We start from the raw sequence: 14,070 nt of genomic DNA, 5'->3' as shown, positions 1-14,070 counted from the left end.
CTCAGATGTCTCCTGCTCCTCCTGTTTCTCCTTACTTGGGGGACTTGATTTTTTCATCATGCTGTGATATAACCTGTGTTAGACTTTCTACACCAGATTCTTCACCTTGCAGGTATTCCATAACTTCAACTTCTTTTTTTACTTCTACTTTACCAATCTTCTGTTTTGTGTTTACTCTTTGTGATCTTACTTTTTGTATTGTGAACTTTTCCATATCTGGATGCCTTTACCTGAATTTCTCTTTGAATATTTTTGGGGCTGCCTTTTTGTATTGATTAATCTGGCTTTCTCTCACCATATCATATCTCTCTTTCTTTCCCATGTACATATTTCTTTTGTATACCTTTCAAAAGTCTCTAGATTTTGTTCTTTATATTTTTGCACTTTCTCGGTCACTTCTTTTTTCTAACAGCCCAAGGTTTCTTGTTCTATATAACATTTTTCATAAACTGGTTGTATTAATGAACACAACACTTTATTTGAAGGCTCTGACAATTTTTCTTTCGGAATAATTTTTTTTCCCTCTAATTTCTCTCTTAATCTTTTTGTATATCTTCTGTCTGGAAATTCTGGGCTTCTTGAATACTAGTAACAATACATAATTTCTTTCTTATCCTCAATAGTCCCCACTATCATCTTTATGGCTCTTTTTTGGCCTATCAGTTTTTGATTTTTTTTGGACTACTACTACTACTACTACTACTACTTCCTTCTACAATGGGGAGGGGGGTATCCTCCCCCTGGGCTTGGCCTTGCCCCATTGTAGGAATGTTTCCATGTTTTGAGGATTCTACACTGTCATTTTTTCCAGTCCTGGCACCAGTGTGCCACACTTTTTTATCTTGGGGTTTGTGCACACAGCTACGTTTCATTTTTTAACCTACTTCTGTCCATGATATGTGCTATATAAAATACAGTCTATATATCAGTCATCTTAGTGAGATTTTGTGAAAAACAGGGTCCACCTCGTGAAGGTACTTACCAAGACTTGAGAACTTGAGAATGAATTCAATTCCAGCAATACTACTCTCCTTTGCTTGCTGACTTATCTCTCCATTTGGACCCCTACATTCCTTGTGCATGTCTTGTGGGTATTCATATGTCCATGTAGTTTATTTATTTTGTTTTGTTTATGTTTTGTTGACTGTGTTAGTCACACTAGGTCTATGGCCTTTTTTTCAGGGGAGACCTGAGGTGGTATTCTTACTGACTAGGTAAAATTGTGCCATGGCTCCAGAGAAGTTCCCATACTATGTTTTATAAGTGCCATATGATCTTGTACATCCACTTGAGCTACTACCAAGTCAGGCAGTTGGAATTTTGCTTTAATAACTCATCCAAAGGACAGCCCATTCAGGAATGCAGCTTCCTCACATCCTTATGCTGCACTGCAGTGTCAGTACTAGAAAATGAATCCAAGCACTTGGTGTGAGATTAGAACCCACAGAATTTTAATCTTCCATCAACAAAGATGCGTGTGCTACCTACTGAGCTACTGACACTGACAAATAAGTTGTTTGAAGTGTTGCAGAGGGAAAATGAAGTCAGAGAAATCTGCATGTTCAGATGAAGTCACAGCAGGTATGTTTGGGTCTATATTAGATTATCGAACTGTTAAAAGTTCGAACACCGTATGGTCGACACCATATGTTCAAACTCTTAAAAGTTCGAAAATAATAAAAAAAAAAAAAAAAAACTACCTGGAAGGTTAAGAAGGGGACAAGCCCCCCTGCACGCCTCATGTGGGAGGCTGCGCCCCCACACCCCACACTCTTTAAATATACCAACTTTGAGATTGCACTACAATGCAGACAATGGAAAACTTCCATTTCTGCACTGTACAGAGATCTCAGTTGAAATGTTCGAACATTTACATGTTCGATCATATGGTGTCGACCATATGATGTTCGAACATGAAAATGTTCAACAGTGTAATATAGACCCGGTATGTTCAAGATTTTGAGAGAGTTAGTAGAGAAATGGCATCTGAGGCTACGCATTGCAGTATGGTAAGAAAGGTATTTCCCAGCTGACTGAAAAATAATCATTCTTGTGCAAAGGGGAACATTCACAACTTTCTCACTCTACATGAAAGTGTTGGAGAGGTTGACTGATAATTGAATACACAGAATAGTAGAAAGCATTATTGGAGATGAGCAGTTTGGATTCGGATGACCCAATATTTGCAGTCAGACAAATAGTGGATAAGAAGCAGGACAGGAGAAGCATCCAATTGGGCATTCCTAGACTTAGAGAAAGCTTATGACAAGGTGACATGAAAGCTAATTTAGGCTGTCCTGCAATGGTTCACAGTCCTGGAAGCACTGATAGACTTGGTGCCGGCTATGTGCAAGGACCCAATGAAACAAGTGTGAATCGTCTTCTGACTTACAGATGGGCTCGCAGTGAGAGCAGGTGTGAATCAGGGTTCACATCTGAGCCCTTTGCTGTTCATACCGGTGGTGGACTACATTAGCAAACAGGTCAGAGGGGACGCATCAACAAACCTGCTGAGTGCAGACAATGTCATGCTACTCTGAGCAGGAACTTCAGCAAATGATAGTTGAATTCAATGCAAAACTGAAGGCACATTGGATGAAACGGAGTACAAACAAGACAGTTGTCATGACAGCTAATGAAGGAAATCAGGAGAAAATAGTGGAACAGGTTAACAGCTTCAGGTATCCAGGTGGGCTGGTTGAGAATAGAGAAAGTATGAATCAGGAAGTAAAAAGCTAGAACCAGAGGTGCTGTATCCTGCTGGCACAGAGTGACAGAAGAATACCAAATATGTTGAAAAGTAATATGTACAAAACAGTGGTGTGACCAGTACCTTTGTATGGCACAGAAACCTGGACAGTGAAACAGAGCATTTGTAGAGCTTGAGGTGCTAGAGGAGAAGTGCCTGAGATGAGTGGTAGGATACATACTGTAGGACAGATGAAGGAATTGTGACATTAGTGTAAGCCATGGTAGCCCCAGTTGTTGAGAAGGTCAAGGTGAACAGATTATGGTGGTTTGGTCACCTGTATAGGAAAGCAAAAATGATCTGATGAAGATGATTTGAAAGAGACAGGAAGAAGCAAAAGGAAAGAAAGATATTCAGCCAATAGATGGATAGATTGCATGAGAAAAGACCTGTGACAATCAGACATGATGATTGAATAATGTAGGAAATTGACACTGAATCAAAGATAGGTGGCAACAGTTCATATGACACCCCAGTTCCAACTAGATAAATGTGAAAAGGGAGTTGATGATGATGACAGGGTCATGAACAATTCACCTATGGAGTGAGAGGAGAGACCTAGTATGTGGTCAGACACATCATTCAAGGTATGGTGCTCAAGGCACCATAGCTGTCATCTGAAAAATTCTAAAATATGATTTTAATTAGTTTTGATTTGTTGTAAATGAGGGACATTGTGGCACTGTGGTGAGAGAGAAGAGGAAGTGGGGTGATGATTAGCTTAGCACAGCTGACAGGGATGTTTGCCAGGATGATATCCAGTATGTTTCTTCCCTTTGATGTTTCTACCATCTGTTCAAAACTGATAATATATGTAAAGTCTAGAAGGTTTTTCATTTAATTATTGTCTGAAATATATTTTTCCAATCAAAGAAGGAATAATTTAAGTCAGTGAGCATAAAAATGTTTTCCATTATGAAGATTATAAGTGTAACAAGGAACCAGTCTTGCTTGAGGTGACAGGATGTGATAATACATCACAAAACTGTAATTTATGCAGATTATTACACGTGAATATAGAGAATTACATGCCAACAATTTATATCTACAACCTTACTTTTTGAAAGACTTTATTTATGAAAATAGATAACTGACTTCTTTGGAGGGAGTCACTGTATCAAAGCAAATGGAAAGAGTTGTAACCAGGTATTTGTGGAAGGCAGGTCTTTGAATCACCTGTCTGTAAAGACAAAATACCCTGATTCCCACAACACAAAGTAAGCTTCTAGGCAGCTTAATTTTTTATTTAAACTGTAGCCATTCAAGAGTCTCACTTTCACCTTATTGTTGTCTGCAAAGTTTAGCTTGAAATGTCCACCGTTTTGGCCTGGCCTAAAAAGGAACTGGGGAGGAGAGTCTATTAAATACCTTAACCCCTTCTGAGGAATGGTGTACCCCATCCCTTGCAAAATAGCTGTGTTTCTCACACACTTTCTCTTAGGCAAAGAGATGATGAAGCCTCTGTACTGACAGCATAATGTAAGGTGATATTTGAGTCCAGTAATCATTTTCTGCCTATTTAATTTCCATCGTCAGTGAAGGAAGGATCTTTTACTGCAAATAATTTGTAAACCTGTGTACTTTGCACAAGGTCAGTATCTATGTGCATCATGAAGAGGGAGGAGTATCCAGTATCCCTGATTCTGACATGCACAACTGCAAAGTCACAGTCGTTATGAGAACCCTAGATATGTTGTTTTGTTTTTATTTTGCCCTTACAGACGTCTCTAGTCTTTGCTATACAGAGGCAGGACACTGAGGGTCTCTCCTTATCCAATTCTGTAATATATATAAAATATAATTAAATGTGAAGCAAATTAATACAGTTATAAACCTATGCAACAATAATTGAATATAAAGCATGTTAAAAAAAAGATGGTCAGAGGAATGGTTGCTACTTTATCTGTAAGTGTTTCTCTTTATTTTTGTCATCTTTCCTTTTTTTAGTAACTCAGTCTTTCTCTCTCTCTGTCTCTCCCTCATCAGCTTGGTAATAAACGGAGGTCCACCAGTGATTCCTCAACAAAGAAAAGGTAATGTTTTCAATTATTACTTTATTTTATGGTCTCCCAATAATATACTGAACTAAAAATTTAAAGTTATCAAGGAGTTAGGACTCTGATGATCATATGGATGTAACTTTGTGGTAATTGCAGTATTCTCTTGATACATATTTATATATATAATATAATATAATATAATATAATATAAAATAATATAATATAATATAACGTATATATATGTATATATATATATATATATATATATATATATATATATATAGAGAGAGAGAGAGAGAGAGAGAAAGAGGGTAAGATGGTTCACACAGCCTATCTAGATCTTGCCAAGGCTTTTGACACCTTTCCACACTCTGGAATTATAGATAAACTCACTAAACTAGGTATAAATCCCTATGTCACAAGATGGGTTGCCAACTGGCTCACTGACAGAACCCACACTGTGAAAGTAGCAGACTCCAAATCCAGCTTCAGAACAGTGACATGTGGAGTACCACAGGGTTCAGTCCTGGGTCCTCTCCTGTTTGGTATCTACTTTTCTGAAGTATAGGCTAACACAGAACATCTTTGGTTAATAAAGTTTGCAGATGACTGCAAACTAGGAGCCATAACTGAAACTCCTAAAGATGTGGACATCCTACAAAAGGGCCTCACTGAGACAGATGCCTGGTGTCAAAGCAATGGCCTCAAGCTCAATGCCAAAAAGTGCATTGTCATCCTCTTTGGAAAAAACTATACCCATGAGCTACCACATAGGTGGTAGTCTACTTAACACTGAAAGTGTGATAAGAGACCTTGGGACACAGGTGGACAGTAGTCTCTCCTTTGATAATCAGATCACCACAGTAGTCAGGAAATCTTTCTATGTGGCACACCTCATCACAAAAGGTTTTTCATCCAGGAAAAAAGAGGTCATTGTTCCCCTCTACTCGTCACTCATTAGACCTATTATAGAGTACAACACCCCTTTTGATATGTACCTCACAAGACATCTACAACAACTGGAAAGGCTGCAGAAATACCCCACAAAGATGATTACCAGCCTCAAATAGATGCCCTATACAGACCGGTCAAAAAACTCCAGCTTTACTCCGTCACATATCACCTACTCAGAGGCGATCTCTGCCTAACATACAAAGCTATGTCAAACCCAGAGCTGTTGGACATGCTCCACTTAAAGAAATCTCATTCCCTCTGAGCTATACGCTCTACAGACCTAAACCTTGTCACCACAATAAACAGAACATGCTGGAGGGATAGATTCCTGTCCCAGAGATTTCCCATACTCTGGAGCAAACTACCTATGTATATCAAACAAAGCTCCTCATTAGCACTCTTCAAAAAAATCTTAATGATTGGATGGGAAATAGGAAATTCACCCCTGGGATCACCTCTGTGGCTCTGCTCGACAGGGACATAGGAAAATAATTTTCTTGGGTGGCGAAAGCCAGGGCACCTTTTTGGCTCGGCTTGTATAGGCCCTAGGGCAGATAGCCTAGTACCTACCTATGAACCTATGAACCTATGATATAGATAGATATCTGTACATTCTTAAACTTTTGTTTAAATGCAACTGAAGAAGATCTTACATATTTTTGTTGGCAAATTATGACAAAGTATAGGTATTGACCATTAATTTAACAGTCGCATTATAAATTAAAAAAAGTGCTTTCATTGATTTTACTTATTCAATGACTAAATCCCAAGAGAAAGTAATTAGCACCATACAGGAGCTTTGAAGGCTTTAAAACCATACATAGTTAACCTGTCAACAGTCTGAGTGCAAAAGAAAATATTTTTATTAATTTATACTTTGTTGACTAGATTAGTGCCACTGGGCTACTAGCCTCTTTTCAGGGGAGACCAAAGATGGTATTTATATCACTTGGGGAAATTTGGCCAGTACAGCACAAAACTTGTCCTAGTTTTTTTCAGAGGGTGACCACAGAGAAGAATGTAGAAATATGGTGGTGAATCTGCAGGGTGTTGATGATGGCATTGTTCATGTTATTCAGCTTGTAGAAGGAGAATTGTCCAATGAAAAACTTTTAAAGTGTTTAATGAAAATGAACCTACTGAAACATCTTGGAATCAAATTGCTGACTGATGTGTGGTTAATGGGGGTGATGAGTTGCACACATTGGCATCAGGGGTTAAAGGTCAGGATGCATGCAAATATTTGGTTTGCACCTTTGGACATTCCACAGAAGGTGGCTTACTGGATATGACTATAAATTGTGATCCTCCAAAAATATAAGTGTAGATTGTTCATAAACGTGCAAACCAGCATCCTGTGCCTATATATTTTTCCAGGAAATTGCCTGTGGTCCGAATGTCATCCAAGAATAACAGCCTACTGAGAGATATTCCAATTGGTACAGTATGATTCCCCCCCAGGATTTACTATTAATGAAGTATGTGCCTTTATCCATGGTAAAGATACGTTTTGTGAAGTTGCTTTTCTTTTTTTTAAAACAAAAAACATCTTTATTGAATTACACCTGATGACATAAAAAATCTTACATTAATATAAATGAAAACAAACCAAATAGAAAAATTTTCAGTTGCAAACATTATATATCACATATACTCTTCTGTACAGTCTTTGTCAGTCAAACATCACATAGCTCATTCAATTCCTGCCTTCCCTTAAACCTCATTCTGCCTCCAAAACATTATTCTGCATGTGATGTTCCAACAATTCCATTTTTTCTATGTCATTTGCTCCTATCCTTTTCTAAATATCCCAATTCTTTTATCACTGTTTCTATAGTCACTGCTTCTAGTACTGTTACTTTAGACTTTGATTTCCATTTTTCTAGTAATTGCTTTTATGGCAGCCATGAGAATTAAACACAACAAGGCCTTACTATGTCTAGGCAATTCCAATTCTGTATAACAGCTCAAGAAAATAATTTCCTTAGTTGCATCAATTTGCTTACCTAGTATTTCTGACAGTGTAGTCTGTAGGGAATTTTTAAAGTCTGCCAACTCATTACAGTCCCCAAAATATATATTCCCAATTACTTCTTTCTTCCTCATCACTCCTCCAGCATTTGAAGTCAACCAGAGGAAAATAATTTGGAGTCTGCTTGGGGTATAGAAACGCCTATGCAAATGCTTCCAAGCAACAATCCTAAATCTTCTAGACTTTGTTGCATATTTTGGAGCCATGCATATATCCCTCCAGTGTTTATTTGTGAATTGCATATCCAATCGTTCTTCACAATTTTTTCTGACTTCCTCCGATTGATTTCAAGAGTTATCATGCAATATTTTATATGCATTGCTAATTAGCCCTTTTCAGCAGCAGCTTCTGTTCTACATTCTGCTAAAATCTCAACCAGTGCTGGTCTTTCATTTAGTATCCACCTATTTCTTTCCCTTAGCCTATATTCTGATATCAATCCTTGATAGGGAAGGCAGTATGTATACTGCAGTCCAAATTAATTCTTGGTATCTTCCTATTTTATTACCATTCCCTGTCTAATTATTTGCTCCCAATACCTTGGTTCCTTTGCCCGTTTTCCCCAAGTAAATTCCAGCCCCCTCTTGCCTATTATCTCTAACCTTAATTGTAGTAATCCATATCAGCAGAATCTCCTTTCTCCATTCCTGTGCTGGTTTAGTTCTTGGAATGCGTTCTGCTGCTGTATGAATATAATAGTCTATATAGTTATTGTTATTCTCCTTAAGGATCTGCATCATAAATCCTAGCCTCTCCTTATTTCTTGAGATTTCCCCCTGTTTCACCACCATCCCTTTCCACATTGAATTATAAATTTCTGCTTGTGCCATGTATATGAGCCTTAACTGTGTAGCTCTGAAATTCCTCTTCAGATCAGGTAATCCCAAATCACCTTGTTCTATTGGAAAGTTTATCCCACTTAACTCTTGCCCTCTTCCCCTCTCAGATAAAATATTTCAGTTCATTAATAATTGCTATCCACAACTTCTCCTCTGGTTGATAAAAATGCCTGACCTCTGTATAAATCTAAAGGGACTTTTCACTGCTTGCCTCTTGCTATCCACATTCATAAAACAGAGCTTCCAATTTCTCATTTTTTTCTATTATCTTTTGTTTTGTCTCTTCCCATATATGCTTAGCTGAAATGAAAGAATCTTTTTAACCCATATCCTAAGTACTTCATTTTATCATATCTCCATAAATATTGGTATTGCTCAACCAATTCATGTGTGGGTACATAGCTTACAACTATTGCCTTTTTTATCTTCATTAATTATGTATCCCAAAAAGACTTGAAATTGACTCAGAATGTTCTACATCATTGACATGTCCCTTTCTAGTTTTCGCGGGTACAAAATAATATCATCTGCGATAAAGCCAACTTTTCTTGATTACCATACTAATTCTACCAATTATATCCTTGAATTCCTAAGTCACATTTTCACTGCCAGTGGTTCTAATTATAATGCAGATAACAAAAGGAAAAGAGGACACCCCTGGCTGGTCCCTCTATTCAAACAGAACTTATCAGAGAAGAACCCTCCAACATTAATTTTTACCTTTGATTCCTCATATATCCTCCTAATTAACCTTATTATTTTCTAAGGGGGATGCAAATGCTTCCATTGCCCTACTCATAAAATCCCAGCTTGTTCTGTTGAAAACTTTATCTGCATCAAGACCTATCAACAACTGTGGTATTTCCTTATATTCTGCTTCCCTCTGGATTTTCATTCCTCTATTAATGTTGTCAAATGTTTGCCTTCCCTTCACAAAACCACATTGATCCATAGCTATCAATTTTGGCATCACCTTTGCCATTCTTTTAGCCATTATAGACATTACACTTTATAATCATGATTTAGAATCAAAATGGGCCTGCAGGAAGCTGTATCAGATGGTTCTTTACCATCTTTAGGTATTACAGCCACCACAGCTTTCTTCCAGGATGTTTATGTTTCTCCTCCTTTTAAAATACTGTTAAACAAAACCTTCCAGATCTTTATCACTTTCTTCCTTCCTACCTTCCAAACTTCCACAGGAATGCCATCTATTCCTGGAGACTTTCCTGTAGATTAGTTATACATCACCATTTTTATCTCATCTCCTCCTATCCTGTTAGTAATTGAGCCTCATCTGCCTCTAACCATGGCATATTTAATTCTTCCACAAACATTTCCATTGTATTTTTTCTTGATGTCCACATTTCTCTACTTTATACAGATTTTCAGAAAATTTCAAAAAAAATTCTAATGTCGCTACAGGATCACTGCTTATTTTCCTTGTTATAGGCTCAATAAGCTTGGTAATGACATTGTCTACGTTCTGTTGTTTGTGCAATTCTGATAAAAGCTTTTGTGCAATGGAGTTATCAAAAAACAGTTGCTTAATCGCATTCTTTCTAAATTCATGCATATTATTGAGGTAATCCCTTATTTTCTCTTTAGAACTCTGCCTCTTATTCCTCTTTGTGTCCTGTGACATTCCCTTTATTCTGCAATACTTTAAACTTTGTCAGTCCCTCTAAATAGTTGAAAAATTGAACACAGCTCAGTGGGTGAATGACACAATAGAGGCTATACGAATTAGCGCTTTCTTTCACTTTAATAAAAACGTGAACTTCTTCAGAAACAAGACAATGTGCCCTCCCTAACACATGTCTTATAAACTTTTTAAACAGGATGTGATGTCATGGAATTCTCAATTCTTTTTTATACAAAAATAAAATAATATAATATAACATAAAAATGCATATTTCAAGTGTATAAAAAACATTTAGATTTTTTGAAAATTTTTCTACTTTGTATCCATTGTGTTTATCGAACTATATCAGACAATGTCTATGTAAATGTGAGTTATAAAATTTTCAAAAAATCAAAATGTTTTTTATACACTTGAAATATGCATTTTTATGTTATATTATATTATTTTATTTTTGTATAAAAAAGAATTGAGAATTCCATGACATCACATCCTGTTTAAAAAGTTTATAAGACATGTGTTAGGGAGGGCACATTGTCTTGTTTCTGAAGAAGTTCACGTTTTTATTAAAGTGAAAGAAAGCGCTAATTCGTATAGCCTCTATTGTGTCATTCACCCACTGAGCTGTGTTCAATTTTTCAAGTTTTCAGTTTGCGGCTAGTCCGTTTGTTTTGTTTTTTCCCTCTAAATAGTTCTTGCTACTTCTTTACCATACCTCTTTTCTAGCCTATTTTTAAATTCCGCTTTAATATTACAGCACTCCTTAGTTACATTTTCTGAATAAATTTCTGTCTTCCTTAATAACTCCCAAATCATTTCCACTACCCATTCCTTAAATTCTTTTCTGTTTAACAGAGAGGTGTGGAAGTGCCACTGTCTCATTCATATTTAATTATCCTGCATTTTTATTTTAGTTATTATTGGTGCATGATCTGAAATAGTTATTGGATGCCTATCAAAACTTTCAATTAAATGCACATTTCCCTGGGAAATATAATTTCTCTATACAACAGCCCCATTTTTGTACCATGGGGAATAATATGTAAACTTTCTCTGAGCTCCGACAACTGAATTCACATCTTCAATACCAAATATTTTCATAAAATTATTCAGAAATCTACCTTCTTTTGTTATATTTTCCATTCTAGGTTCCACACAAGCATCCTCACTTTTGCAAACCAAATGCCAGTCCCCACCTACAAGTAAATTTCTTTGCTGAAAACTAATTACTTCTCCCAGAATTTTCTTAAGCTCTATTATAGCAGTTTTAGGTGGAATATAAATACATGCCAGCATAATCCTTATTCCTTGCCAGTAAACCCTTACTACTACAAATCTACCATTATTATCTTTTTTTCCCTCTTCTATCACTATCGGAGTTCCATTAGCAATTAATACAAGTACTCTCCTTTCCTTTGTCCCAGATATTCTGCTGAATAACCATTCTGAAATCCTTTCTTTATCAAATTCACATGATCACTTATTTCCAAATGTGTTTCCTGTAACATAACTATTTGCACTCTGTATTTTTTAATATAGTTCACTACTCTTTCTTTTTTGTATATACCTGTGAGACCATTCACATTCAATGGTAATATGGAATGTATTGCCATTATTATTCCCACCTGTTATATATAACAGCTGTTTTAAGTGGCTAGTTTCAACTTTTGTGTTACATTTTATACACACACTTATATATATATATATATATATATATATATATATATATATATATATATATATATATATATATGTGTGTGTGTGTATAGATATATACACACTAATGTTTAGCAGGTTGATCTTTTATACAGTTGCTTCCTGTCATATCTATTTTAACCTTTGTCACTTCTTAGAAGACTTTTTGTTTTAATGAAGACCCTCAAACAAAAAACAAACACACCATGGAATACCCCAATAGCCTATTAACTTAATACAAACACAAAATTATGTACATTTTCAAATAATGAAGTTTAATTCTCCTAATAGGAACAATTGTCCCAGACTGACAGATACACTCAGGCTTGAATTAACCTATAATGAAAGTTATCACTGCTAAGACAGATGATACAGCCTGTGCTTCTGCTTACATTAAGTGCTATCTGCTTTTGTCTTATCTTTATTCCACTCCTAGATGTAGAAAACAACTTGAATGCTTTCAGAAAATGTTATATTTTAGCCATTAAAAGAAAAATGTATTCTGTTTTATTGCCCTTATCATTTTGTTTCCGTAGAAATGTGAGAACAAGATACATAGTTGCCTTCAGTTACAAGCTTTTCATGTTGCACTGTGAACATTTATTTTATTTGCTAAAGAAAAATGTTTCATTATATTCAGTGTTTTTTATTTACTTGCTTCCACTTAAAACTTATTGTTAAATCAAGCCAAGGGCCTTAATCCAGTCATTCCCCTATGCAAAAGTAAGAAAAAGCATATCAGTTTTACTTGTATCCTGTTCTTTTGTCCAAGCTTTCTTATTTTTACATTGTAGTGCCTACATTTCTTGTAACTGAACAAGATGAAAGGAAAAAAGGGCACCTGTTTACTTTAGCATCTCTTACACACAAAAATAACTGAAAAAAACAGTACTTCATAACATGTAGTATATGTCATATTTTATAAAAATACTGTTAGGAACAAAAATTGTTTTACTTACAGTTACCTCTTTCCTTCTTCTTCACTTCTCCTTACTGCTCTTCCAAATATTAATGACATGATGGGGGCATAGGTTCATAGGTTGGTACTAGGCTATCGGCCCTAGGGCCTGTACAAGCCTAGCCATAACAATTCCTTGGCTATTTCTTCCCACACTATTTACTTCCCTGGACCGGACCCCTGTATAGCAGGGCAACTGACGTGATCCCCGGAGTGAATTTCCTTTCTCCCATCCAATCGTCAAGGTTCCTTTTGAAGAGGGACAAAGAGGGGCTCTGCTTGACATGTATGGGCAGTCTATTCCAGAGTCTGGGGAGTCTCTGGGTCAGGAACCTATCCCTCCAGCATGTTTTGTTTATTGTGATGACAAGGTTTAGATCCCTGGAGCATGTGGCTCTGAGAGATTGGGATTTCTTTAAGTGTAGCATGTCCAGCAGCTCTGGGTTTGACATGGCCTTGTATGTTAAGCAGAGATCACTTATGAGTAGACGGTATGCGACAGAGTATAGCTGGAGTTTTTTAAGGCGGTCAGTGTAGGGTATCTGCTTTAGGCCTGTGTTTCTTTTAGTGAGGTATTTCTGTAGCCTTTCCAGTTGTTGTAGATGTCTTGAGAGGTACATACCAAATGGGGCATTGTATTCTATAATGGGTCTAATGAGGGATGAGTACAGTGGGACAATGATCTCCTTTTTTTCTGGATGAAAAGCCCTTAGTGATGAGGTGTGCCACATAGAAGGATTTCCTGACTGTTGTGGCAATGTGGTTATCGAAGATGCGACCACTGTCTCTAAGTCTCTTATCACACTTTTGGTGTTTAGTGTACTGCCACCTATGTGGTAATTCACGGGTACATGTTTTTCCCCAAATGGGATAACTATACATTTCTTGGCATTGAGCTTGAGCCCATGGCTCTGGCACCAAGCATCAGTTTATGTAAGGCACTTTTGTAGAGTATACACATCATTTGGGGATTCAATAATGGCTCCCAGTTTGCAGTCATCTGCAAACTTTGTTAGCCAGAGAGTCCCTTAGTGTTGGCCTGTACTTCAGAGAAATAGATGCCAAACAAGTGCAGTCCCAGGACTGAACCCTGAGGTACTCTACTTGTCACTTGTCTGGAGCTGGATTTGGAGTTGGCTACTTTTACAGTGTGGGTACTGTCAGTAAGCCAGTTGGCAACCCATCGAGTGACGTAGGGATT

The 14,070-nt window shown here is 36.8% G+C and overlaps 1 protein-coding gene across 1 annotated transcript in view; it reads left to right on the top strand.

Moving 5' to 3' along the window:
• The window catches only part of LOC122804029 (ankyrin and armadillo repeat-containing protein-like), a 138,743-nt gene that overhangs the window by 75,224 nt on the left and 49,449 nt on the right, over positions 1-14,070 (top strand). Inside the window, exon 4 of the mRNA XM_044073707.1 lies at positions 4,736-4,782. Within this exon, the coding sequence (XP_043929642.1) occupies positions 4,736-4,782 (47 nt within the window). The remainder of the gene's footprint in view (positions 1-4,735; positions 4,783-14,070) is intronic.

The sequence above is a fragment of the Protopterus annectens genome, chromosome 6.part0 (assembly GCF_019279795.1).
Source record: "Protopterus annectens isolate FY-2018-M chromosome 6.part0, PAN1.0, whole genome shotgun sequence".
NCBI lineage: Eukaryota > Metazoa > Chordata > Ceratodontiformes > Protopteridae > Protopterus > Protopterus annectens.
Note: the sequence above shows the minus strand (reverse complement) of the source record. Positions and strands in the feature narration are given on the sequence as shown.